This window comes from Diplotaxodon limnothrissa, linkage group LG5 (assembly GCF_057381915.1).
Source record: "Diplotaxodon limnothrissa isolate DT_005_m linkage group LG5, D_limnothrissa_male_GT1.1, whole genome shotgun sequence".
NCBI classification, from domain to species: Eukaryota; Metazoa; Chordata; class Actinopteri; order Cichliformes; family Cichlidae; genus Diplotaxodon; species Diplotaxodon limnothrissa.
Genome location: NC_140600.1, coordinates 39,772,696 through 39,799,991, shown reverse-complemented (window position 1 = coordinate 39,799,991; position 27,296 = coordinate 39,772,696). Strand labels below are relative to the sequence as shown.

The window sequence follows — 27,296 nt, the reverse complement described above, 5'->3', positions numbered from 1 at the left end:
CATAAATTGTGCTGTGGAATCATATTACTGAGCGTGGTGTTTGTAAAAACAGCAGAAGGTGAGTCCAAAAGGATTCACTTCCCTTTCCTGACATTTCTGATCAAACATCATCCCTGAATATTTTGGTGCTTTCATTTTCATGCTACAGTGAAAAGGGAAGCACTGGACCTCATGCTTTAGTGCAAACTGACGCTATCGTCTCTCTGCCATAGTTCAGACAGACTCACTTCCTTCCATTATGTGCATCACTGATACTGAACCAGTGCACGGTGCCAGCCGGTATGTGATGGCACCATGGGGAACCACTTTAAAACAGTTCTATGAGAAAGCTCCAAGTCTTAATAGGAATTATGGAAAATTTCCCATAGCATCAAAAAAATAATGATTTATTTTTTTAGGGGCATTTTAGAACTAAAATGCTAAAACATCTGCTTTTCAGATGTTTTAGGGTTAATATCAGGTCCTGTGGCTCCGTGAATGTGAACTCTGTAGAGTGGAATATGTGTGTGATCTCTCACAGTGGACTCTGAGGCCTGTGGAGACCACATGTGTGATATATTTTACTTACAGCTTCTCATACACAGAGAACACAACAGTCTTTAAAACAGTCCAGATTAAGTGAATAGCTTCAGAGAGATTAAAGCTGCAATATGGAAAACCTATATGAACGTCAGTGTGATATTCCTGACCACCGAGTACAAATGCAAACTAGAAAGAGCAGCTTTCTCCTAATATTACAGGCCTCTCGACTAACCTTTTGTCACGGCTGCACCAGCGTTAGGTGCACCCAAAATTTTCAGCCTTCATTTAATAGCTGTCCATAAGTTACCGTATTTTTCGGACCATAAGGCACATTAAGTGAAACAAAACAGTCAGATGAGATAGCATAGGTAAGCATGTCTCCGAACAGGAGCCATTTTGTGGTCCTTATACACACATAATATAATATTACGTTGAATCACAGTACGTATCACTCCGCGAGGCTCCGTAATGCTCCAACAATCCATCAAGCGGTGCGGCTTCGTAGCTTAGCAAAGTCGAGCTAAAATGTTTTGACAGATTTCTGAGCGCCGTGTAGCACATGACATCAGTTCGAGGTCAGTAAGCACAACCAGAATTCATACATAAGGCGCACTTTTGAGGAAATTAAAGGATTTTAAGTGAGCCTTATAGTGCGGAAAATACAGTACTGAACATGTTCTTGTGCTTCACTGAGCTGAAATTTAAACTTAAAATATTACGAGATGTATCAAATAAAAAGAAAGTCAAAATTAAAAGTGCCTCAAAGGCTTCGAACTGAACATCTTAATATCTGAACATCTTACCGTGGGCGTGGGCATCTGAGAGGCTCCGCCCTTGACTATCTCTGATTGGTTTACACCACGATATGGGCATAATGCATGTCTGCTGTTGACCACACAGAGACTTTCAGAGTTGCAGAGACTGTTTTTTCAGGATGTTTAGTGCAGGGAAAGATTTGACGGAAGAACTGAGATGAATCTGAGCTCTCTGCCAGACTATGCACAAAATAAAATGTATGAAGAAAATGGCAGATTAATAATCGTCGGCTTCTCCTGGTGATCATCAGAACAAGTAAAACACGCTGGTCCTTTTCACAAACTAATATTAGAGAAAATATATGCAGCATGCTAAACACCCGCTTATCAGGCCGTGCACGGTGTTCGGACGGGGGAAGCGCCTGGCGGGTTGCACCCATTGCACTCAAGCTGCGACGGTAAATAGTTTAGCCGGGGGAGACGAGGTCTATTTTTATCGCAGCAGACAGACGGAGGAGACACACTGGCAGGCTGACGCACAGGTTGAGGCTTCGGGGAGAGACGGCCAATCAGGCTCCGAGACGGACAGGGACGCAGCCAATCAGGTGGACGGGCAGACAGGTGGACACAGATGCAAACAGACAGGCTGTTACAAACCAGGAGGAAGAAATATCAGCGCCCACAGCACATTTTAAGTGGCTTTAGTGTTCCTGCAGGGCCAGCGTGGGCACATATCAGCTGTTAGTCAGTTAATCAACGAATCAATCAGAAGAAATGTTTATAAAGACAAAAATATCTGAAGACTTGCTTCCACCAAGATGTCTCATTTTGTAGTTTTTCTTTGTTGTGTGTGGCTGCAGAGTGAATCTGTCGAGGTTTCAGGCAAACACTTTAATGATTATGAGGCTGCGGTTTGAAGTGCCGTTGAGAAATTACGATCTGTCCCGGTTCTCGTTCCGGGCCGTAAAACAAACAGCACATTAAAGAGTGAAGCCTCCTCTAATATCTTATTCTAATCTTGCATTAACAGCGCATTAATGCAGCTGTGTCTTCGCTTTGGCTGCGTCTCATGCTTACATTAGCCGATCTTTTCATTACCTGTCTTTAGCGTTAAGGAGCTCACTGTGACTAAAGTGGTCTGCATGAGAACCCTGACCCAAACACGGGGCCCTAATGGAGTTTCATTAAAGGTCAAAGAAAGTATTTTCTTCCTCTTTCCAGGCAGATCGATCCGTGTTTGGAGTTAAAGATGGATCCAGACAGACCCTAGAAGACTGGCAGCTGTAATTGCAGCAAAAGCTGGTTCTACAAAGTATTGACTCAGGGGGCTGAATAATTGCGCACACCCCACTTTGCAGTTATTTATTTGTAAAAAATATTTGGAATCATGTATGATTTTCGATCCACTTCTCACGTGTGCACCACTTTCTTTCACGTGGAATTCCAATAAAATTGATTCATGTTTGTGGCTGTAATGTGACAAAATGTGGGAAAGTTCGAGGGGGTCGAATACTTTTGCAAGCCACTGTACATCAGCGGGCCTGAACAGATTCACCTGTATTTGATTAGAGTTGGGCATAAACAGCTTGGTTGGCTCCTTTTCACCATGATACTGTCGTTCATTATTATTATCATTATTACAGCTAAAAGGAGAGCTTGATACAAACAGCTGATGAAGATGAGTTCATGGTCATTTTTGAAGCATAAACTGTAAGTAAAGAAAAACCTCCACCCTTAGAAATGAGATAATTTCTTGCTTTTTTGAGAAAGATGTCACACAAAGATGTTGCACAGTCCTCCACTGATAAACAAATAGACAGATTAATTTATATTTAAAAAAAGAGTTATATCCATGGTCATAACTGAGGAGCGGGGTTTGTCCGGCCCAACTGTTGTTTTATGAGTTCGTAGAGTTCCTCCCATAAACTGTATTTAAAAGCTGGATGTTTGTCATTGTTATTGGTATTTTTTTAAACCTCATGTTGGCTTTTTCATTTTTTTTATTTGTTTAATTAGACGTATGAATTTGGCAGCTACAATTTAGTGCAGCAGGTAAAGGATTACGAAAACGTCCAGACGGTCTGTTGTATCATCAGTAGGGATGGGTATCGTTTAGGTTTTATCCAATACCGGTGCCAAACCGGTACTTTTGAAACGGTGCCGGTGCTTAAACGGTGCTCAAACCGGTGCTTAAAGAATGGAGAACACAAAATTGGTCCAAAAACCTCTCATGTTCAGCTGTTTTTTTGTAAAAAGATAACAATGTTAGCCTTTTCTGCAGCTATGGGGCATATATGGTATCACTCTTGACTGGAAGCAGTGCTTAAACAATGGAAAAAAACACCAACTTTGTCCAAAAACCTCTCATGTTCAGCTGTTTTTTTTGTAAAAAGATAACAATGTTAGCCTTTTCTGCAGCTATGGGGCATATATGGTATCACTCTTGGCTGGAAGCAGTGCTTAATCAATGGAAAAAACACAAACTTTGTCCAAAAACCTCTCATGTTCAGCTGTTTTCCACTTTTCCTTTGGTCATTTTAGCCTTTTTGGCCAGGGTGAAGGGAGCATCTGCCATCAAACAAGAAGACAGCCGCATGTAGCTATGATGATGTTTGCTAGTTCACCTTACATGCATTAATGTAATAACGTGGTTAGCCTACTCAACGTAAATTACACACAAACAACATTAAGCTACTCACGCAGAGAAGAACGGCTGCTGCTGCATCATCATCCTCATCATTTCTGCTACACTGGCAGGGCTAGGGGCCAGGACTCTCCTCTTCGGGTTTTTGGGGGATGTTGCTCTGGGTCCGATAACAGGCACCACACCCGCAGTAGATGTGCCCGGTGTGAGGTCTCGCAGCAAGCTATCAAATACGGCGCATTTCTCGGCTTTAAAAAAAACAAAAAACGCTATGCGTCGCCAGATGTTTCATCAGATTCGAGGTGTTACCTCCTTTGACAGTATCACAGTATCAGCTTAAAGCACTTGTTGCTGCTGAGTTTGCATCTTTTGCTGTGAAGTACAGCCAGACTTTTGACCGCTTCGCCTTGGACATTTTTAATCTGTAGCTCTGCTCTAAAAGAACGCACGTACCTGGACCCGCCTACTATCCTCGGAAAGGTAAAATGATTGGCTAGAATCTAAAGTGTATCACAGCTCAGGAAAAAAAAAAGCACCGAAATAAAGCACCGAAATGTGCGCTGCTTTTCGGTCTGGTTACTACAGTTTATGACAGAACCGGTACCCATCCCTAATCATCAGATATTTGCATTAAAATGTTTCAGAGCAGAAACGCTTTCCAGACGTTTCGTTTATTTCTGCTGTAAAGGTGGATGTTTTAACGTGGGACTGACTCGCTGCTGGAGCCTCCAGTGGACATTAGAGGAACTGCAGTTTTTGGCTTAATTTTCTTAGTCAATGTTGTGGAGACATGAAAATAAAAATGTGGCATTTTTGAGCCAACTGAAGACGGGTTTTGGCATCCTGATATCTGCCCTCGCATCCTCCTCTGAATATCTCAGAGAACAGTCACGATTTTCTGCTAAAAATGGTATGAAAACGTGATTTCTTCTGCTAAAATATCTGATCATGCTGTCTAATGTTCATCTAAACACCGTGTTTAATCAAAGCTCAGTGGAAGTGCTCATGTTGCATCTCGTTGACAGGAGCCTGGATGTGAATCCCGGTGTCTCTGCTGTAGAGCTGTGTGCTTTGTATACATACATTTCAAAGCAGTAATCCTTTAGCCGGCAGCCTCCTTCTTCGTTTTTCATAATTTAATGTCAGAGTGAAAGATGAGTCACCTTCTGTAAGCCGGACACTTTACTGTAGGCTACACCTTCTCATCAGCGAGCCGAGCAGAGGGTGACTCAGCTCAAAGTGACTATTGACCCCTGAATAATGGCTGCAGAAATTAGAGTTCACGCTTCATTTTGTTTTGATTTGTATTTTGTTCTCTGTCATCTTCAGCGGCCTGCGGGGGGTTTCTGAAGCTCAGGTTCAGAATCAGCCGCCCCCCACAAGCAGCAGCAGCAGCAGCATTAAAACGGGCTGCTGCCTCAGTGAGGCCTGAATCATCAGCATGCAGCGCTCACTTGCAGCCTTCATGCAAGTACAATATGATTTAGCACCATTAAAATATTGAAATTAAAGCACTTCTCTTGTTGTTATTGTGTTACCCTCGTGGTTTTTATTTGCGCTCATATTTATGGCTTTGTTATTTTATGCTCCAGTAGCTTCATCTTACTTTCCTTCCTTCGTTCTCTCCTTTTTCCTATTTTTCTTCCTTCCCTTAAATGTCACCTGCATTTACTCAAAAACTGACAAAAGCATGAACAGTGAACAGCTTTTCAGTGGGTGGCAGGTCCGCTGTATCCCTGCAGAATGTGGTTATGGCTCAAAGAGACGTCGTCTGAATGCAGCATCTCCAGAACGCCCTGATCTCAGCATTAACGGAGGTTATCCGTGCCGGGTAGACTGCACTGTTGGAAATAGTTTATTTTGATGCTGTTTTTTTGCAAATTGTGCACAATAGCATTTATTTTCATTTTTCCCACAGTTTATAAAAATTAGTGTTAAACTATGAAGACAGATTTCCTGTGGTTGGAAACTATTTTGTGCAATTTTTGTGTTTACAGTTTTGAGGGATAAACCTCTGAAATTTCTGTAACTATGTGTAGAAACCAAATGATTTTCAGGTTTTTGTAGTTTATTGCACTTTTTTCCAGTTTATCTAGTTACTATGGACTTAATGCATACATGTTATTAAAACTTGTGATATAACGGTTGTATTGATACAGCAACTTGAAATGCTCCAATAACTGGCACTACAGCTGTTAAAAAGATAAAGATAATGTTGGACTTTAAACGAGTTAATTGTCATAATGTCCCACAGAGGAAACTCAGACTATCCTCAGCGAATCATCTGCCTCCATCTCACCCTATCCCAGCATCCTCTGTGGTCATCCTGCCTGTCAGCTCCATTTGCCCAGTAAATCCACCGTCTCTTCTGTGCACACGTCCAAACCGATTAACTTCAAATTCAAAATGAACCGCTATTTCTCCAAAAGAAAGATTTCCCAGTTCTGGTGTCTGATATTAAAATGATTTGCACATATCAGCATTTAGCACAGCGTCACGTTTCTGTCTACATACTACAGCAAATACTACAGCGGTGGTTAAAAAGGCCCAGCAGCGTCTCCACTTTCTGAGAGTGCTCAGGAGGAACAACCTGGAGGAGAGGCTGCTGGTGACATTTTACAGAGCCACCATAGAGAGCATCCTAACGTACGGCATAACAACATGGTATGCAGGGTGCTCAGCTGCAGACAGGAAAGTACTGCAGAGGGTCATCAACACAGCCCAGAAGATCACTGGCTGCTCTCTGCCCAGCCTGGAGGTCACTGCAAACTCTCGGTACCTCAGCAGAGCTGGCAATATCATCAAGGACCACTCTCACCCCAGCAACCAACTGTTTGAACTATTACCGTCAGGCCGACGGTACAGGTCACATAAAACCAGGACAAACAGATTCAGGGATAGCTTCTTTCCCAGAGCTATCACCGTAGTAAATAAGCACAAAAACAATTGAACCTGCTTAGCTATACCATACGTCACTGCCATTATATTATGCTGCTATCCTGTATATATCGTACTTACTATTGTTTGAGTACTTACGATTGTTTTTTTTGTACTTTTTATATTTTACATTTATATTTATTATTGAAACTTGCACCAAGGGAGTGGCACTCCAATTTCGTTGTACTCTGTACAATGACAATAAAGGCTATTCTATTCTATTCTATTCTGTCTCTGCTGCCTTCTGGCTCGGCCTCCCTCGATGAAAAGACTGTGACAGGTGTAACTTGTCAGGTGTTTCCTTCTGCATGGATTGTCCACAGATATCAGGCCAGTGGGCATCTCCCATGGTTTAAACTGCCTCTCCACACCTGACAGTGAGGGCAGCCGACAGCAGACAGACATGTCTGAAACACGTCTCATTTATTCCCTTCGGTAGACGTAAAGTTACTGAGAGTTCTAGTATCTGATATTTCAGACCCTGATTGTTGAGCAGTAGGAACGTCTCTCTGTTACCAGAATCAACCCTTGAAGGCCATAAATCATAAATCTTTGCCTTTTTCTTTTAAGCATAAGCAGCGTTGAGGCTGGAAATGTGCCGCTGCCTGCCTCAGTCCTTCTCTCTGGATAACGGTCCGAGTATTTTGTTCATTTACTAAAAGGCGTGCCGCCGTGGCGTCGGAAACTCCCACAACGTCTAATGAATCACCGCTCGCCTGCTGCGAGAGAGCATTTGTCCCAGTCAGATAAGAATATGAATTAAACATGTTCACGTGTGGAGGGCTCAGTGCTGGAGGTGATTTATGCCGCTGCAGTCCCGCTGTGTGAGGCGCATACATGAAGCACAGAGGTGGTTTCGTTGTAGTTTCGCTTTCCCAACTTAGACTCTTCACAGCGGATCATCGTCCTCTCCCTTTTCCCGTTCACTCACATGTGCTTCATTTGTTTTAATCTCATTTAATATCCATGATATAATAACACACGTGTTCTTGGATAAGTGCAACCAGTGACAGAAGATCCATCCAGGTTCTTCCAGTTACCAAAGTGAAGTCTTAGTGGCAGTTGGCAAAGCAAGAATACTTCCCAGTGCCTCCTGAAGGATCCCGATTAGCTCCCAGGCCAGATCCCCAATGAGTGCTGGGTCCTAACTTCTCTGAATTGGACATGCCCAAAGAGTCTCCGAAGGAAGGCGTCCCGATCAGATACCCGAGCTACCTCGGAGGGTTCCTCTCCACTCTGCTCCGAGCTCCTGGAGAAAACTCATTTCAGCTGTTTGCATCTACTCGCTCTTCCGCTCATTCCCAGATCTCGTGACCAAAGTTGAGGACTGTAGAACAGGGGTGCTCACACTTTTCCCGCATGTGAGCTACTTATAAAATGACCAAGTCAAAATGATCTACCCACTACAAAAATCCAAAACATATACTTATTTATAAATATATTGAGGATTCTTTATATCTACAATGTATATACATGCATAACCGCAATATCCAATATTTCACAACACAATTAACTATGTAAATTTTTTGTCATTACCTGAGTTTACTCTGATGACTTGCACTGAATTGAATCAGCCAGGGATGCATAGTCCGGACAGTAGCTGCTGACGGCCAGGTTTAAGAGAAAAAACCGAGAGCTAAAAATTGGAGTTAACTCGCTGACTAGCTTGTCAGTTTTACTACACTTCGCGCCGCTGTTTGCGCATGCGCAGCGACCTAAGCGTCAGAAAAAATCTGCTGTCATCTGACTGGCTTCCCTGTATCAATCAAGTGACGGGATGGATGATAGGCTGGCATCTATTTTTTTAATGCCATGCGATCTACCAATACTACCTTTGCGATCGACCAGTCGATCGCGATCGACGTATTGAGCACCCCTGCTGTAGAATGATACATGGGAAATAGGAGGCTCCGCCTACACTAATCCACCTGTCAGCCTCACCTTCCACTTTTCCTGCCACATGTGAAGAACAGACAGTGAGATTTGAACTCTTGAACTTTTCTTGTGAGTTTCAGAGACGCTAAAAGTGTTTTTGATCAGTCCGCAGTTCAAAGAAGTATGGAAGCAGCTTAAAGTGAATTATACACGTAACGGTCACTCGATTGTGGCTTCAGAACGCCTCCCGCTGAAGTTCTATTCACTTCCATTCAGAAAGCACCATCTTAGTAGAAATACTAAGCCTGTCATTTCTTCAGCAAGCAATTATGGCCTCCATTGATAAATTCAGGCTCTCTAATATGTGTGCCGCTCGTCCTGTGGGACATTATTGGCCCATTAATTAGATTTGAAGGCTTACAGGAGGCTTTGCTGTCCGCGGCGTGGTCGTTGGTTGACAGCTGTGTGACAGAAGTCGGCCCGGACGCTGTCCTGCCTCCAGCTGACGGAGCTTTTATTTAAGGGATTATTTCTTTCTACAAAGATGATTACTTTACCTGTTGTACTGTTGTTCTAGCATCACTCTGGTCTGAGGTAGAGAGGTTTGTCCTTTCAGACTGTGAAAGCTAACACCCTGCACCAGTTATCTGGTAGTTTCTGGATTCAACAGGAAATGATGGCTCTGAACAAAAGCTGCAACTCTGAGCTCTTCAGTGAAAACACCGGGTGGCACTCGGTCCATCTGTGGGCTGGATAAAAGCCCAGAGAGGGTATCATGTCAGAACGAGACCTCGTAAAGCAGAAGGACGCATGGGCTGTCAATTTGACTCGGTTTCAGTTCAGAGACAAAGAAAATCTTTAAGTCATGAATCATTGTTTTAAAATGGGGACGTGTTTAAAGTTATGGTCAGTTTAAGTGTTCAGAAAATAAATGTAAGTGAATGTAACGTCCTCTGAAGTGATGAAAACGTGTGTGTGTGTGTGTGTGTGTGTGTGTGTGTGTGTGTGTGTGTGTGTGTGTGTGTGTGTGTGTGTGTGTGCTCACCCAGCAGCTGCCAGCTCAGAGGAAGCAGTTTGAATTAAATAATTCACCAGCTGCTATTATACAACAATTACTACACTTCCATCAAAGCTCTGAACACACACAGACGTACACAACCACATGGATGCACATGTATGAGGACTCACAGACACGGTGACCGGTGCAGTACGGGGTCCTCAGAGGCCTCACAGAAGCAGAAAGTTCAGTATTTCAGTGCGTGTGGATTTAAAACGATCGTAGCGAGGCGCTCGGAGGACAACTTCAAAGAGGCGTTGAGATCTGAATCAGGTGTGTCTGAGGCCTGACTCACGCTCATTGATGAGGACGAGGACAGCTGCGCACAGCTGCACACCATCAGTTGCTGTTGTTGTTGGGGCGATCGTGGCTCAAGAGTTGGGAGTTCGCCTTGTAATTGGAAGGTTGCCGGTTCGAGCCCCAGCTCCGACAGTCTCGGTCGTTGTGTCCTTGGGCGAGACACTTCACCCGTTGCCTACTGGTGGTGGTCAGAGGGCCCAGTGGCGCCAGTGTCCGGCAGCCTCGCCTCTGTCAGTGCGCCCCAGGGTGGCTGTGGCTACAATGTAGCTGCCATCACCAGTGTGTGAATGGGTGGGTGAATGGGTGGGTGACTGGTTGTGTAAAGCGCTTTGGGGTCCTTAGGGACGAGTAAAGCGCTATATAAATACAGATCATTTACTTTTTTCATCTCTGCCCGGATGGCTCATGCACGGTCGCATGCACTGCAGTTAAAACGTGTAGGCAGGCAGCTCTGCTCAGTGACAACACATTGCAGGGCACATGGACTTTTGCTTTTTGCCACTTGGACCCGAGCAGACTGTTATTTCCATTCGAAGCAAAGGATGGCCTTGTGTTACTGGCATGTTTTTAGAAAAGCACCAAGGGGAGAAAAGAGGAGTACAGCTGACAGCTGGGCTCAAATAACAGTAACATATTTCAGGAAACACCTCTAAGGAATATAATTTCACTCATTTTCCTCCTTTATTTTGTTCTTCCTCTAGCGGTTGGTTAATTCTGGATGTACTGACCCTGTTTCCAGCTGCTCCTGCAATGGATGACATATTAGTGACTAACCGTGTGTCGTGGATAGGCTGATCTCATCCATCAGGTCATCCTGTGGCTTATCCAGGTCCAGCTCGTGGGTGCCGCAGTCTAACCCTCAGTTTGTGACCGTAAATGAGGGTAAGCTTTGCTTTCATGCTCAGCAAAAAGAATTACTTTATCCTCCGCTTCTAGTAGCTGCTGATGGTTTAGAGATTTTCTTTAATATCTTAACCAAAGGAAAACTTTGCTTCACATTTGTCTTTGAGCGATGCAAACACTGGAACAGAAAATAAACGCACCGGCTCTACTTGAGCTCTCAAAGGGCTTTTTTACAACATGACTCGTTCGCTTTTTTCTGCGCCTGAGTGCTTTCAGTCTAACATCAAACACTCTGATGGAACCATCAGAGAGAAACTTAGACCTCAGTATCTTTGGCACGCACAGCAACCAGGGATCGAACCACCAACCTTACCGTTAGTAGACGACCTGCTGCACCTCCTGACCTGCAGCTACCCACGACTGTGAAATAACGACGAGGGTGAACCGAGCGGGATTCAAGCTAAGCATTTCTCAACTTCCATACGAGCGACTGAAGCGGCTACAAATAAATGTATATGTTGATTGACATTTGACCTGGTAATAAATCAATTAGGTCACCTAGGCAACCAGAGCTTGGAGCTCCTACAGGTGACCAGCCTTCAAAGAGATGTACGACGAGTGAATCACAGCTTTAGGGCTCACGTTTGTTTCAGAGGCCTGGAAATATTTCCCGGTCCTCACAAACCGAACGGGCTCGTTGTTCTCGTTGTGTCTGTAATTGCAGAGTTTGGCGTGCACGCTGCTCCTTACTGACTCGTTTCCTTCTCACAGTGAAACGTAGGCCTGCCAGATGCTGTAAGAGAGTTTGTGTTTGTTGCCCGGAGCTCAGATATGTTTCTGTTTTTTATTGCCTGAGCAGATGGGACAGGATGAAATCACATGAATCAGATTTAGATGTTTTGTTGCAGTGGAAGTTGTCATCGCCACAGATTTATTGCAGGGGAGCTTTTAATTGGATTGTAAGCAGTCAGTTTCCTCTCAGCTCATGGACCATGTGCCACTTTGTGTCTACATTTACACTTTGGATTAAAAGCAGATCGGCACAGAGTCTAAATAAGTTAGCTAAACAGCGGAGTTACAGACCAGCTCTCACATCAGAAACCCTGCATCTCAAATCTAAACACATGTGAGCATCAACAGCAATTAGCTGTCCAGTAAAATGATTGATTATAATACAAGAAAGACACGCTCATGCTGACTCGTGTTTCCTCTGTTCAGACTAGAAATATGGAAGAGCATCTGTGCTTTCAGGATATGTTAAACTAGCTACACTATTTTAACTCTTTAAAATGTTATTTGATAAATAAAACCATTATTTAAAATTATGTTTACAAATTTAGATTTTTTTTATCTCTACTTCTGTTTATTATGTTTATAGTGATTTAAATCTTTATCTTTGCCACATCAGTTTCACTTATTCTATCATATTTCTGACTCTTTCCTCGAAATCTTGTGGTTTTAATCTCTTCAGTGTCACCTAATAATTCATTGTGTTGACTTATTGGCTTAAACAATGACCTCACGTGCTTTGTTTAATTGCAAATATTGTAATTTAAGCATCATGTGGTATGTGTTATGATTTGATGCTATATAAATAAAATAATTGAACTGAAATCTCACGATTCTCCCTTTTATGGAAAAATGTTCCCTAATCTGTCTCATGAGTGGTTCAATAATCTTAAGTTAACGTTGGTCAAACGTCGTGTTTTTCACACTCAGGTTTTATCTTGACTGACTTTAATGTAACATCATCTTAGTCGTGTTTTCCTGCTCGACGCGTCTTCGCTGGGGGAAACGGGCTTCCATAAATGCCCTCGGTGTTGGAAAGCTGTGGTCGGGCCGGCGTTCGCTTTTCTGGGCCCGGACTTGCTGGGAGAGGCTGCCTCGCTCTGAATTATTAATGACCTACTGTAGAGAACAGCTCAGCCTCCCCCCTCATTACCTCACCCGCCTCTCGTGTCCTCTCCCTCTGAAACCTTCTGCCTCTTATCTCTCCGTGCTGCTGTTCGCTCTTTCAACAGCCTCCTTTTTATTTTTCCATCTTTTCTTCTTCTCTCCTCTTCATTTACCCGCCTTCCTCTCTGCCTTTCCTCGCTCTCCCTCCGGAGGCTTGTGAGATTGTGTTATGTCACATTAAAGAGACAGGCGGCTGCTAAATGAAAAATACGACGTAATAAGACTCATCCGAGGAAAACTGTGGATTCAGCATCGATTTTGGATCGGTGTGAATTCGATTTTCTGGGATTCGGAGGAACTGGCTCCCCAGTTTCTCTTCGACATGTTCAATGTCTTCTTTTCACTCACCCTGAATCTTTTTTGTCCGCCTACTCGTTACACCTTTTTTCTGCGTTTTGAACTATTGTTCCAATAAATTGTGGTGTTTTGAGGCCACAGGAACCTGAAACTTGATGTAAAAACTGAACCAGCTATTGGCAGCTGCATGTTGCTGCAAACCTGCTGATGTGCAGGAGTTATTGTTGAATTACTTGAACACTGAGGGAAACTTTAATGTGCGATTGTTCTCTGGGGCTGTAAGCACAGCCTGTTTTGTAATATTTGAAGGGTTATATTGTTATGATCAAAGGTTTCCTCAGCAGGTCAGAGGGAGACCTGTGAGACCCTGCAAGGAGTGTGGATTTGAATCCAAATGGCAGCTGTCAGCTTATTGGTGGGAAGGTGGGGAGGGGCGGTGCTGCGGGCGGTGCTGCGCTGACATCATGAAACTCAAAGAAATGTCACATTCAGCTGTCTGCAATTATTTTATAAACGTGTGTGTCTAAGGCAACCAACATGACAAAATAACTAGCACACCTTAGTCTTTAAGTTACACGACCTGGTTACATTTGGCCTGCGGTTCAGCACCATGGACACTACCACAGCTTTCTATTGTGCATATGGACTCTAGAGAAGTCTATGATGTATGTTTAATATGTTTCTATAATTGGGAATTAAGAAGGATCTACAGTAAGTCTGTTGTGGCTCTACTGTCTAGCAGGTTAGTCCTGTGTAACCGACCTCTTCTGTCCGTGTTTCTCTCAGACGTGGCTGAAGAACTACGGCTACCTGCTGCCTCACGACGTTCGGACATCAGACCTGCGGCAGGAGAAGGCCATGCAGTCTGCCGTGGCCGCCATGCAGCGCTTCTACGGCATCCCTGTGACGGGAGTGTTGGATGAGACGACTATCGAGTGAGTAATCGGGACGTTTCCGTAAAAGTGGGAAAGGCAGGGCACTCCTCGTGCAGGCGGGGACCGTTGCATCATGAAGGGCATGTGGTGTAACATCTTGGCCAAACCAAACATGCGTATCATAAAAAAATGAGATTTCCATACCAGATCAGTCGGAGGTAGATTTAATAGCCTTCGGTGCTGTTGGAAAATCTGCTACTGTTGGTCAAACACGAAGGACGAGGAAAGGGGGGAAGGCGTGTTCACAGGCAGCGAGAGAGAAATCTGACAATCCCGTTAGTCAGTTTTCATCTCTTGGCACTATCATGATCATGTGTATTCAATAATCAGTAAATATTGTATTAATACTTTAAATAACTGTGTAAATGTTCCTTTTGTATGGCTAACACACAAACGACACACACTGTATTATACTACATGATATTATTTCTTTGCAACTTTGCTCATTTCTCAATAAGTGAATCTTTATTTTTATTCACAGTCCAAAAAAATACTTTGGTTAATCTGGGTTTTGGTGCTCCTCACTTCATCCTCTACCTGAAACAAAACAGTAGCTCCTGCGCCTTTAAGGCTCTGCTCCATGAAAGCCTGCTGTGTTCTGATTGGCCAGCTTCCAGAAGCCTACTGAGGGGCAGCACCCACTGCCTGTGAGCTATGCTTCTTGACTTTGGTGTGTCTGTAGCAGTGATCTCCAAACGATGGACCACACTTACATTTACCGTTGAATATTTCCACTTAAGAAGAAACAGAGAAGCTTCATTTTCTGATCGCTAACGTGACCACCCACCAGTGTAACCAGTTTAAAGTGTTACACTCTTCTGTTTTTGCTAACCTGAGCGTCTCTAGCTGCTCTGCATTTACTAGCTTGTCTCTGACGGCGTCCGCCTGCTGTTTGCTGCTGAGCGCGTCGTCTGAAGCTGTTCTTCAGATGTTTTTGAAGCGTCTGAAACAACGCTGTGAAAACGATACGACTGAAGCAGAATGTAAAGCGTGAGCCAGAAATTCAAAACAATGATTTAAAGAATCCGAGGAGCTCTGCGAAGCTGAGCGTTGACCCCCTTTTGACATTTCACAGACACTTAATCCACCCAGAAGCAATCAGCCTCACTGCTTTCAATTTAAATGTGCTTCCTCTGCTTCAGCACACAAACTGCTCTCCACAAGTGAATCTGCTTCCTGTGGGTGCTGCTCATCCTCACATCATCTTCAACAGTCTGCTTTTTAAAATGTTTTAGCAGAAATCTAATGGCTGTCGTTATGTTCCAAGAGTTCTTTGGAAGATCGTGCATCTCCATTAAACTCAGAGATTATCAGTCTTATCACTCCCCGATATTCAGTGATCAGCTCTAAATGTTACAGAGTTAAAGCGCTGAGCAGCACGAGAGGCGGGTGCCTAAAAGTCACCAACACTCTCCCAGCTCGATAACTTCTTCCAAACGTCCTCTACACTTAACATCAGCATAAAAACTGTGTCCCGGGAGCTTCCGAGCACATCCTGTATGTCATTCTTATTTCTGATGGGAAAAAGCAAAGCTTGCTAAGGAGAAGTTGGTAACCAGAGCGTCAGCAAACATTCGAAAATATCTCAGCACACTTGGTTGCCCCCTGTTGATAACAGTTTTAGATCAATTCTGTAGTTTCATTACCAAAAGTACTTTTAAATGGCCTCACAGTTTACACGTAGTTTACATCAACATGTGAAAGCACCCAGGTTCAGGCGTCCAGTGAAATCGATTCTTGTGTCGGCTGTGGTGCGCTGCTTTGGTGAATAATGAACAGCTAAGAGAAACTAAAAATGGCTCTGATGATTAGCAGACATGAGATCGTTTAGTTGGTCCTGTAACTGCAAATGCAAAACTAATTCATAACCACCTCCAGCTGTGTCTCCCCTAAAAACAAAGCTGCTTGGAATAAACACGGTTCACTGAAATTGTTGTTCAGCTGAAACCACCCAGTCTGTGCCAAAACACTAACATGTTGCTGTTGTGTTCAGGTGGATGAGGAGACCTCGCTGTGGCGTCCCAGATCATCCTCACACCAGCCGGCGGCAGAGGAACAAACGCTACGCGCTGACGGGACAGAAGTGGAGAGATAAAAGGATCTCGTACAGGTGTGCATACCTGACTTCATTTTCCATAATGAGCTCTAAGATGGCAGTAACTGAGCGCTCTGAGCTAACATGGCTATTAAAGAGGCCGACACATGTTAATGGGATGCTGAGTGAGTGTTTCTTTTTCTTAATTCTCTGTTTCCATCTTCATCCTCCCTCTTTCTCTCCCAGCCTGGGCTTAATGTAAATCAGCTGCGTCCCAGGGTACCCTGAACACATCACGTATCCATACATTACATCCACCCACCCACATCTCTCCGTCTTTATTTCTTTATGGACGTACGGTAAAACCCTCGGCTGTGTGATCCAACCAGCAGCTCGGCCGTGTAATGTGGGTCTAATGCAGATTAGAGCCATCCCACGGGACTCTGAACGCATCCCACCCCCTGCCCACTTTTTCTCTCTCCCGTCTCTCTCTTTGTCTCCTACTTTAGTTCTCTCTGCTTCTTGTTCCCCGACTGCGTGTCTCTCAAATTCAAATCCAGCTTCAGTGCCACGAATCAAACTGAAACAGTACTTGTGTATTTCCACAGTTTCTTGGTAAAAATGACCAACAGTAAGTAAACACTGCTGCCCTGAACGCCTCAAATTCAAATTCAAATTCAAATTTTATTTGTCACGTACACAGTCATACACAGTACGATATGCAGTGAAATGCTTGGACAACTGCTCGTGACCTAAAGAAAACAAAAAAGGAAAAGGCTATGAATAAGATAGGAAATAAATATGAAAAATAAAAAAGGGTAAATTTAACTAGGAAGGAATAAAATATAAATTAAGGTTAAAAATGAAATAACTGTACAACACAAATTAGAATGAAGGGTAAATTTAACTGGGAAAGAATAAGATAAAATATATAAATTAAAGTTGAAAATAAAATAACTGTACAACAAAATACACAATATAGAACTATATAAGAATGTATGAAGAAATATAAATAAATAAATACACAATAACAGCAGCTGTACAAGTATTAACTGGAAATGAAGAATATAATGTCCAGTGTTGTGCGATCCACATTATGTCTTGTAACGCTGAAAACTAACTTAAAAAACAAAGACAAAGAAAAAGTGGTCGGAGCAGTCGTGACGGCAGCCGACCTCACCGGCGCCATCTTGTTCTTCCTCGTTTCCATTCTCTGTTTCTAGTTTCCGCTCTGGGGACCAAAAATTCTTTTTTAGGGAACTTTAACTGTTTGTGGCTGTTTTTAATAAACTGCCTCGTCGTAACTGTTAAAAGCAAAATGTTCCTTATTGAATGGGGCTGTGGTTAGTTTGTATTTGTGTATTTATCAGGGGCCACGAGAGGAGAAGCATAGCACCAGGTTTAGCTTGTCGTGGAGGTCAGCAACAGTTAGTGTCTCGTTCTCTCTCGTTGAGCTCATTTAGTGTTCAGCATTCACTGTTATCTGCTACGACTTTCCAAATACTCCAGAACTCTGTGGTTCTGCTCGATGAGCGGCACTTGTGAGTCCAGGATGAACCTTTTTTCCCTCTCTTGTTTCAGTAGAAAGGGTTTCTGCAGAGCTTTAATGCAGTCCTTCCTGTAAGTCTCAGTGACATCACAGCATCCTCCATTTTGATTTGAAGTGTGATGCGAGCAGCAGCCTCCTGATAGCTCCACCTTCATCCACCACGAGTTCCCTTTCGGTATCTCTTTGTAGAAATCCTTGTTTCTCTGTCATTTTCCAGCACCTCTGTGTGAACATTATTTATATCTCTGGTTGGTTTTGTCGTATCGTGTGTTCTCGTTTCCTTCTGGTTAAACTCATCGTCTCTGCTTTTCTTCCTCTCGCTGAAATTTTCCACGTCTTTGTTTAATTCTGTTCTTCTCCTGCTTCAACATCTGAGATCAAACAGTTTCTTATTTAGATGTTTGAATCCCCTTTCAGCCTCCTCTTGCTTTTCCTCCACCCCCGTCTCTCCACACCATCCCACTCAGAGTTTTATAGGTCTAATGTAAATTACGCAGCTCCCGCGAGACTCTGGGCCCATCCCAGTTCTGCTGCTTTACTGGGATCCACTCTACAACGTTACATAAAACCCACAGCGTGCGATCGGCGCTATCCGGTTACCCCTTACTGCATCTGAGTCTCCTCGGGCCTCCTCGTGTTTCACCTGTTATCTGCTGTCGCATTCTCGCAGTGTTGTCTTCAGCTCGGCTGCCGTCGCTCGAGCCGTTTGCTCCAATCATTTCTAACTCGATTGTTCTTCTTCCGAGGCACCGGCCCATCTCCAGAGCCAGACCAGCCTCCTCCTCTTCCACTCACACTCTGTGATATGGAGCCAGTGTTTAGGCTGGTTGTGCTCCATCATTTACGGTCCATGCAGTATTCATGTTCACCTGCCAAGCTGCGCTTCGGGCCACCTTACTGTCACATCCAGGATCCTTTGCATGAATTATGGGCGTACCTCTGGTTCACTGAAAGTGCAGGAGCTGAGCTTAAGCTTCCAATGCTTCATTAACTGGAAGCGGAGAAACTATGAATGATCTTTGCAGCTCTGCAGGTTGAATGTGAGCAGCCCTTTGCTAAAACCCGAGTATCACGAACTCGTTTTCATTCGGACTGCAGAACGTTTCCATCCCACACACAGAATTACAGGATAGTTTCTCTGAAGGAGACAAAACTGCTCTTAAAATCTGTGTTGAGAAGAACGATGAAGAAGCTAACGCTGGTTACAGGTCTGTCTGTTCCAGAGAGATTCTGGTTTGCAGCCCTTTGAATGTGAGAAATGAACTGAGCGGTTCCAGACTCATTTGTATTTATGCATTGATCTGAAGATGTCAGGCTGACTGAGCCACTGTAGCAGGAATTTTAGCTCAGATTAAACTGTAAGATGTTCCAAGCACTTAGTGAGATTTTACTCTTCATTGTAGCTAAAAAGCAAATGTTATTTATCCAGGGTCAAATCACAACAACACTCACCTCAAGGTGCTTCATATTGTAAGGTCGACCCTACAATAACACATACAGAGAAAAACCCAACAATCATATGACCCCCTATGAGCAGCACTTTGGCGACAGTGGGAAGGAAAAACTCCCTTTTAACAGGAAGAAACCTCCGACAGAACCAGGCTCAGGGAGGGGCGGGGCCATCTGCTGTGATTGGTTGGGGTGAGAGAAGGAAGACAGGATAAAGACATGCTGTGGACGAGAGACAGAGATTAATAATAAACGCTAAAGGTTTAGATTTAAGGCGGTGAATCATCCAGAGGAGCTGCTTTTGGAAACTCAGCATACGTGTACATCTACACAACAACTCCAGAGAGTAGCAGCAGCTCCCACACAGTGTGCTCCTAACCTTATTTTGCTCTGTGTGTATCCAACACATACCCGGCTCACATGCTGCATCAAAACAATACGATCTGAAGGTGGTTGCCGTTCAGTGCGCTTACCTGAGTGACAGCGATGAGCTCAGACAGGAGGATTTTTTCTGCCTCTGCTCTGCATTAAGAGGAATTTCAGGGCTGCATGTAATCACACCCGCTGTTCGATACTGTAGCTGCAGGATTATGCAACTGCGCATCTCCAAGTGAAAATTTCCAGTAAAGCCTCCGTGCAGAAGGCAGATATTAAGAAGAATCGAGAAGGCTGGAAAGAAGAAGAAAATACAAGTGAAGGCCAAAGCAAGTTGAGAGAGCACTCAGAAGAATGATGTTTCCCCTTTTATGCCGATGCCTCTGCAACTAAGCAAATTCATTAAAAGTCAATCAAAGGACAGAAACAAAAGAAGAGAATAACTGCATTTAGAGCTGCTCCGACTGAGCTCAGCGATGGATTGCGATCAGATAAAGATGTTAAAGCTCCTCTAAAGGACGAATCCCTTCAGCCGTGTAGAAATTTGTGTTCTTTGTGAAGCATTTCCATAAATTCTGATCCGTATATTAGTGAAGTATCCAGACAGCTGCTGAAACCTTTTCCATGAACTTTGATCCAGACGGTGAATTCCCAGATTCACGTGACTCTTCCCTGACATGCAACTTATTAAATAATTCAGAATTCAACATGTGGTCAGACGTTTGGTGTGATTTCGCATTATGGATTCTTTTCTCATTCTCTTGTGGTGCTTTGTTGGTTATTGTTATTATTATAACAAGAGATTAGTTCTTAGGTTTGTGTTTAGTGTAGGTTTAGTTCTGTGTCTAGTCTGCGTCTTTGTGTAATGGTTTCTTGTTTCCTGTTTTATTGTGAAAGTCCGTGTCTTATTTTGCCTCCCTTGGCTCGTGTCGTCAATCACTTCCAGCTGTGTTCCCCACCTGTGTGTAATCTCAGTGTTCTTCTGTGTGTATTTAGTCGTGTCTTCTTTTGTTGTAGTCGCTGGTCCGTCTGCTTATCTCCTGTGAATCAGCTGTGTGTGTCTGCTATCAACCGTCATGTGCTTCCGGTCACCCTTGTTCGTGTTCATGTTTAGTAGTTTAGTTTTTTCCAGTATAGTTTAGCTTTAGTTCTGTTTGCCATCTTCTACTTGTCTTATTTTTATAATAAAACTCCTTCGCACCTCAACGAGTGCCTGCTTGGACCCTCCTTTACTTTCCTCCACACGGTTCATCCCTTTCACTGTGACATAAAATGTTTTCGCAGCACACATATTCATGCTCCATTCAGGATTTATCCTCCTCACTTTGCACCATCAGCAGGTAGATATTAAATTATTCCAAATGAAAATCATTTTTGTGCCTAATCTTCTCTTTGGTGTTTGCAAATTGTGCTAAAGCTAAGCTAACTAGCTAAAATTATTTTACCTGGTTCAGTAACTTGCATCGTCCTGCAGCTAATGCTAATGCTAATGCTCGCCTACGTCTTAAAAATGTTGTGGATGATGGAGGAAAGTATTGGCTGTAGGAAAGAAATATGTTAAGGATATGTTTAAAATAGAGGCTGTAAACACAGATGATTTCAGAGTGGACATGCAGTACTATGCAGATGCCTCATTCCTTTATATCCTGCTGGTAAAACAGGAATGTCTTTAAGTATATTTGGGAATAGCTCTCCAGGCATTCTGAGGGACATCCAAAGCTCTCCTTTGGGTGTTTCAGCTTCTGCTTCAGGAGTGTTGAGGTCCGGGCTCTGTGGAGGCCAATCCATGGCTGACAGTGTTCCACTGTGTGTTTTATATAAAGCTATGCTTTTATGGCACAGGCCGTGTGTTTGGGATCATTGTCATGTTGAAAAATGAAGCTGGTGCCAATCAGATGTTTCCAGATGTTTCTGCATGGTGGATAAAAATCTGATGTTACGGTTCTGTGTTTATAATTCATTAGTTGTCCAGCGCCACTGGCTGACAGGGCGCCCAAACCATGAGCCGTGAGAGAGCCCCCACCCTGTGGGAAGAAATTGTTAATTGCAAACGATAGTGACCTGTCAGCATTGTCAATTTGGGTTTTTCCCTTTTAAGGATTCAGTTTCCGATTCTCCAAAGAACTCCTGGAGTCATCTCCTCTGATTTCCTCTTTTTCTCGCCCATTACCTGAAATCTGTGCAGCACATTTCATTATCTAAATGCATTAAATGTGTGAGACTACAGTGTCTGCATATCCAACCGAGTGCTAGACGTGTGTGTGTGTGTGTGTGTGTGTGTGTGTGTGTGTGTGTGTGTGTGTGTGTGTGTGTGTGTGTGTCAGACAGTATACCATCTGTGTGTTTTGGCCACAGGTCATTTGGCCAGTTTCACTGCTGTAACGTTACACACCATTTACTCAAATCAGACAACTGCTACCTGGCTGTCTGTCTGACACACACACACACACACACACACACACACACACACACACACACACACACACTAATCACCAGGCTTTAGGGTGGGAGTTGGATTTATAAATAAACTTCGTAGAGGATTTGCAGGCACAGTAATGAAATGCAGTAAAATCTCCTCAGACGTGCTTCTGTCCACTTCAAACAGATCTTATATGATATTATCATGTTGTTGCACTAATAGAGCTGCAACTAATGATTATTTTTAATATTGATTAATCAACTGCACCTTTAAATGTTGGTCAAAAAACTCCAAGAACCAAGAGAAACGAGATGTTTGCTCGTCATGTTTGGAGATTTCCTTGAAGAATTATTACTGAGTCGTTAAAATGATTTCTTGGATCAGCTGATCGTTGTATTATTGAGTCGTTAAAATGATTTCTCGGATCAGCTGATCATTGATTCTCTTTCATGTGTTCAAAGAGCAGCTCACTTCAGCTCCAGCACAACGATCCAGGTTGATCTTGTTTTGTTTTCTGATCTGGTTTCAGTGAAGATGAACTTTATGTAACTCGCAGTGAGCTGCTGTCACAGCCGTCACTGTCCACACGATTCATTTCCTGTTATCTGACCTCATTTTGAATTCCTTCTGAACACCAAACCAAAAAATGAAGAAGCACAAACTTTGCTATAATATAGGTTTATTAATGATGTTTCCAAATGACGTGATTCTGATGACATATTGCAGATGATCAGTCAGTAAAATTCCAGTTGTTTGAGTTTTCATACATTAACCTGATGGAGGAGGCCCCATCTGTGCAGGCTGCTGCGTACACGATAGCTGAAGCTTATCAGGTGTGGGCTGCAGGGGCAGGACGTACCTGTCCCCGGCCGCCGCCTCCTGTCACCACTCGCAGTTTGTTCTCAAGGTTTTTCAGGTTTGTTGGAGTTTAATTCTAATATATTCTCGTTGATGAGAAGGTTCTCTCAGTCTGGGTGTTATGTCTGTTTTGATTTCTATAGATTTCCTTAATCCTTTGAGTCTGTTTGTATTAGAGTTTGCTGGTCCTTGGTGTTCCCTCTGGATCTCGTTGCCCTCCTGTTTCCCTGATTAGTCCATAGTCCAGTCTTCCCTTCAGTTTGGATTGTGCATGTGTTTGTGTGTCCCTTGTGTTTCTACGATTTTATTAAATTCGATGACATGTTAAATAATCCAAGTCAAGTTTTCCAGGCTTCTAGTTTTGTGTCTTTGTGTTTTTTCCAGTCTTTAATCTTCGGTTTCCTCCTGTGTGACCTTTGGGTGTGTTTTAGATCTTTTTGTCTTCCCTTTGCTGGATTTGTTTGCTTCACTCACTGATTACTTGTGTGTGACCTCTGCCTGGATAAAGGATTTGGATTTTACTGTCTGCCTCCAGTGCGTTCTCTTTCTCGTGTTCCTCACTCATAACCTTTTCAGCGTGGGTGGCCTGCTGGTTGGACACGCCCAAAACATACCAACAAGGAGGTGTTTGGGTGCAGCCACAGCAGATACTGAAGCACTGAGGTGGATCCTGTCCATGTGAAATATGAAGCACAGCTTAAAGCTCCTCCTGAATCTCTAACGAGGCGCCCACACACCTGTGACAGGAAGCTCATTTCTGCTCCATCTTATTCTTTCAGTCGCTACCCACAGATCGTGCTCACGGGTGGGCGTGGCGACGTAGCTAGCTGACAGCTTCGTGCTCACGTCTCTCTGTACTACAGCCTCGCTGTCACAGCAAACCAGTCTGCACTGCCCGACACACGGACGAAGACCCAGAGATACCTGAACTCCTCCACTTGGGGTAGCAACTAATTGTGAATCCAAAGAATTGCCGCCCCATGAAGCTCCACCCTAACGTGGTGTGTGGTTCTGACCCAAGCAGCTACGTTGCTGAGGGCATCTTTCCCCTGGTTGGATCTCCCAAGGTATTTAGGCTTTGGAGAGGGAACAGGGATTCGTGATGACTCCCCATCGTGGAGTCAGGATTCAGGTGGAGGCCCATCAGCTGTAGGAGAAGCTCTCTGGATCCTGTTTATGGAGTAGATGGGGGTCAAAGGGCATTAGTCCAGTTTTGAGGGGCTTGTTTGGTTTGAGGGACGTGCCAGCGAAGCACCATAGCATGACTCATGACCAGCTGCATTCAGCGGTGAAATAAACTCGTTTTTGGCGTCTCATCGAGTCTCGATCGGCATCTGTCTTCTAGATCGTTGGAGACGTTTTTTTATTCACTCCATCACAGCTCACAACAACTTTTAATCCATTTCCAGGGACTACCTGTAAAGTGCTATAAACATTTCTATTTCTTTGCCAGCTGGACTTATTTTTCTCACATCAGGAAGCTGCTGTGCTCATGAATGAATGTTGAGTTACAGCAACTGTGTAAATGTGCTGATATTTATTTCCATAATGCATGTTTCTGGTCGGGAACAAAGCCTTTGCTCCCCCGTCGAGAGACAGATTGTGTGAAATGAACTCAGCCGCCTGCTTTGCTGTTTTATCCCGCCGTGTTTTTTCCTTGCTCTCCCTCTCCTGTCCTGGCTTTTCTTTTCCATCCTCCACCCTCTCTGCCTCTGCCAATTACTCCCATCTGTCCTCTAACGCTCCCTCGCTCCTCGACTCACTCTCCCGTCTCCTCCGACAGTGTTGGAAGGTGACAGCAAAGGTTTAAAACGCTGCTTTTAAAGACGCTACATGAAAGTGTTTCCAGTGACAGTGAAGTGAGTGATAAAACATGTAATGATATACCTCCCATCCTCTCTCTCGCAGCAGCAGAGTAGCTATGGGTGGCACATCGTCTCCTGCAATTACTCTAAAATGACCTTTCTGCCTCGTTCGTCTCTTCCAGCCGAACACGCATCAGCCGTCGTGCCAACCGCGCTGCTCGTTGACTCACACTGAATCCTAATCCGCTGATTTCACTAAAGCGTGTACAGGTCTGGATCTTTGCATCAACAAAGACACTTTTTATTGTCGTTGTTGTTTTAGCCGATGCTTCCTTGCACATGTTGTGTTCTCACAGGTTTTACAGGCAACGCAATCATCACAGCCGCACTCACTGACCTCTGCTCACCTCACAGTGAATGTGGGAACACGCTGTTTATTTGAACTGTGGCGTCTTTTTCTTTCTCGCAGCATATCCAACTTCACCCCCAAAGTTGGAGAGAAGGACACCCAGAGAGCGATTCGACAAGCCTTCAATGTGTGGCAGGCCGTCACGCCGCTCTCCTTCCAGGTGAGACGTCCAGATACACGCCTGAGTCATACAGGTCGAAAGCTGGAACATATGTAGCGCCCGATCACAACAGTCGCCTCGAGGCACTTAATGCTGTAAGAGAACGAGAAATTTGCTTTGGACAGAGAGGTTACATCGCACACACACACTGCACTCCTCCATGTAACCTTTAAAAAAAGCTAAATATTACATCGATTAATGGGGAGTTTTTTATTATTCTAAACCAGTTCTTCTCATGCTCTGTGTTCATTAATCATCTCGATACTATACAGTACAATAACAGAGAAAACCCAACATCAGACGACCCCTTGTGCACAAGCACTTGGCAACAGTGGGAAAGAAAAACTCCTTTAACAGGAAGAAACCTCCAGAAGAACCAGGCGTCCGTCTGCTGTCGGTGGTGACGGGAGGAAGACGGGACAAAACATACACTGTGGAAGAGACACAATGACTAATAATAACTAATGATTAAATGCAGAGAGTTGTACATGGTGAGTGAAGAAGAAACACTCAGTGCATCATGGGAATCCAGCCCTAACTATATGCTTTAGCAAAAAGGAAAGTTTGAAGCCTAATCTTGAAAGTAGAGATAGTGTCTGTCTCCCAAACAACGGAAAATATGTCAGTAAATTCTAAACACCACAGCAGACACAATAACATACAGGTGAAACAAGAGCTGCTATTATGACTCTTTCCATCAATCGATAGTTTGGTTTCTGGATCAGGTTCACCTTTCTCCAGTGCACAAGGAGCAGAAGATCCTTCGACGCTGTAATAAACAGAAGAGCTTCGTAGTGCTATGGTTTGCGACCTTCAGCAGTGTCGTCGTGGCCTCGAGGTGAAACCCACTGATCGAGCACTCGAGCTGTTCTAGCAATCAGTGAATAACCTGTGATATTATCGTCTGGTTTATAATCTGTGTTGCTCACTGTGGCGTCATGGCTGGGTATAAAAACACGTACCCGTAGGTAGCTTTAGTCCAGCTGCTGAAAACAGCTGTTCAGCTGAAACAGATGTGCAGAAATCCTGTTGTTTATCAGCCCAGAAGACGTTTCAGTGAAGGAAGATGTCTTTGAGCACGGACGGCTGATTCCCCCATTTTTGGACACACCACAGCGAAACGTATGTTGTTAAAAGAGTAAACCTCTGATTACAGTCACTGTCATTTTTATATGAAATAAGTATCTGTTGGTGTGCAGTAGAAGTCAGGCCGTCGTTTCTGAGGAGGAAGCCTGAACGAGCGCGTGAAACTCACAGTATTTTTAATCTTCTGAAATATTGATTCCTTGTTTGTTCCTCTGATCCCGCTCAGGAGGTGCCGTACTCGGAGATCAAGAACGAGGGCAAAGAGGCTGACATCATGATCTTCTTCGCCTCTGGTTTCCACGGTGACAGCTCCCCGTTCGACGGAGAGGGGGGCTTCCTGGCCCACGCTTACTTCCCCGGCGCCGGCATCGGAGGAGACACGCACTTTGACTCCGATGAGCCCTGGACGCTTGGCAACGCCAACCACGACGGTTAGCCGAGTCTTTGCCTCTTTGACCTTGGCGCTCGCGCCGATTCCGCTGAAACATGCTGAGCGACGGTTATGAAACACCAGCTAATGGATTAAATTATCATTTATTTTCTTCACTAACTTTTGCAAATTAAATTCCTCGAATGCGAAGATGTCCTCAGTCGTCGGCGCCGTATCTCTGAGCACTGCTCTGTTTAGTCACTGGATGAAAAGTGGAGGCCAAAACACACTTCACTTTGTAGTTTTCTTCTTCTACTATCTCACTTTGACAAATGACTTGTGCCAGATTCCCTCTGCTTGAATAACTAACGTGTTGACAGAGAGAGAGCGAGACGCGGGGAGGGCGCACTGATAGAGCGGGAGAAGGAATCTGGTTTGAAAGATTAGCACAAACGAGAATTAGCTCTGACAGAGAAGCTCTGCGTTCCCACATTACAGCCCGAGTTTCTTTTTTTCTCTTTCAGGCTGAAATAAGCATCCAAGGACACGTCCACGCTTTCATTTTAATGAAGACTTTTATTCAGACGCACGTATAAACGTAGCAAACCACTGATTCTCCTCCTGCAGGCGCTGTTTCTGCAGACAGCAGGGGTCTGAACA

The 27,296-nt window shown here is 44.0% G+C and overlaps 1 protein-coding gene across 1 annotated transcript in view; it reads left to right on the top strand.

Moving 5' to 3' along the window:
• Positions 1-27,296, top strand: part of mmp24 (matrix metallopeptidase 24) — a 72,618-nt gene that overhangs the window by 16,238 nt on the left and 29,084 nt on the right. Inside the window, exons 2-5 of the mRNA XM_085354764.1 lie at positions 13,973-14,121; positions 16,115-16,231; positions 25,081-25,180; positions 26,493-26,697. Of these exons, the coding sequence (XP_085210890.1) occupies positions 13,973-14,121; positions 16,115-16,231; positions 25,081-25,180; positions 26,493-26,697 (571 nt within the window). The remainder of the gene's footprint in view (positions 1-13,972; positions 14,122-16,114; positions 16,232-25,080; positions 25,181-26,492; positions 26,698-27,296) is intronic.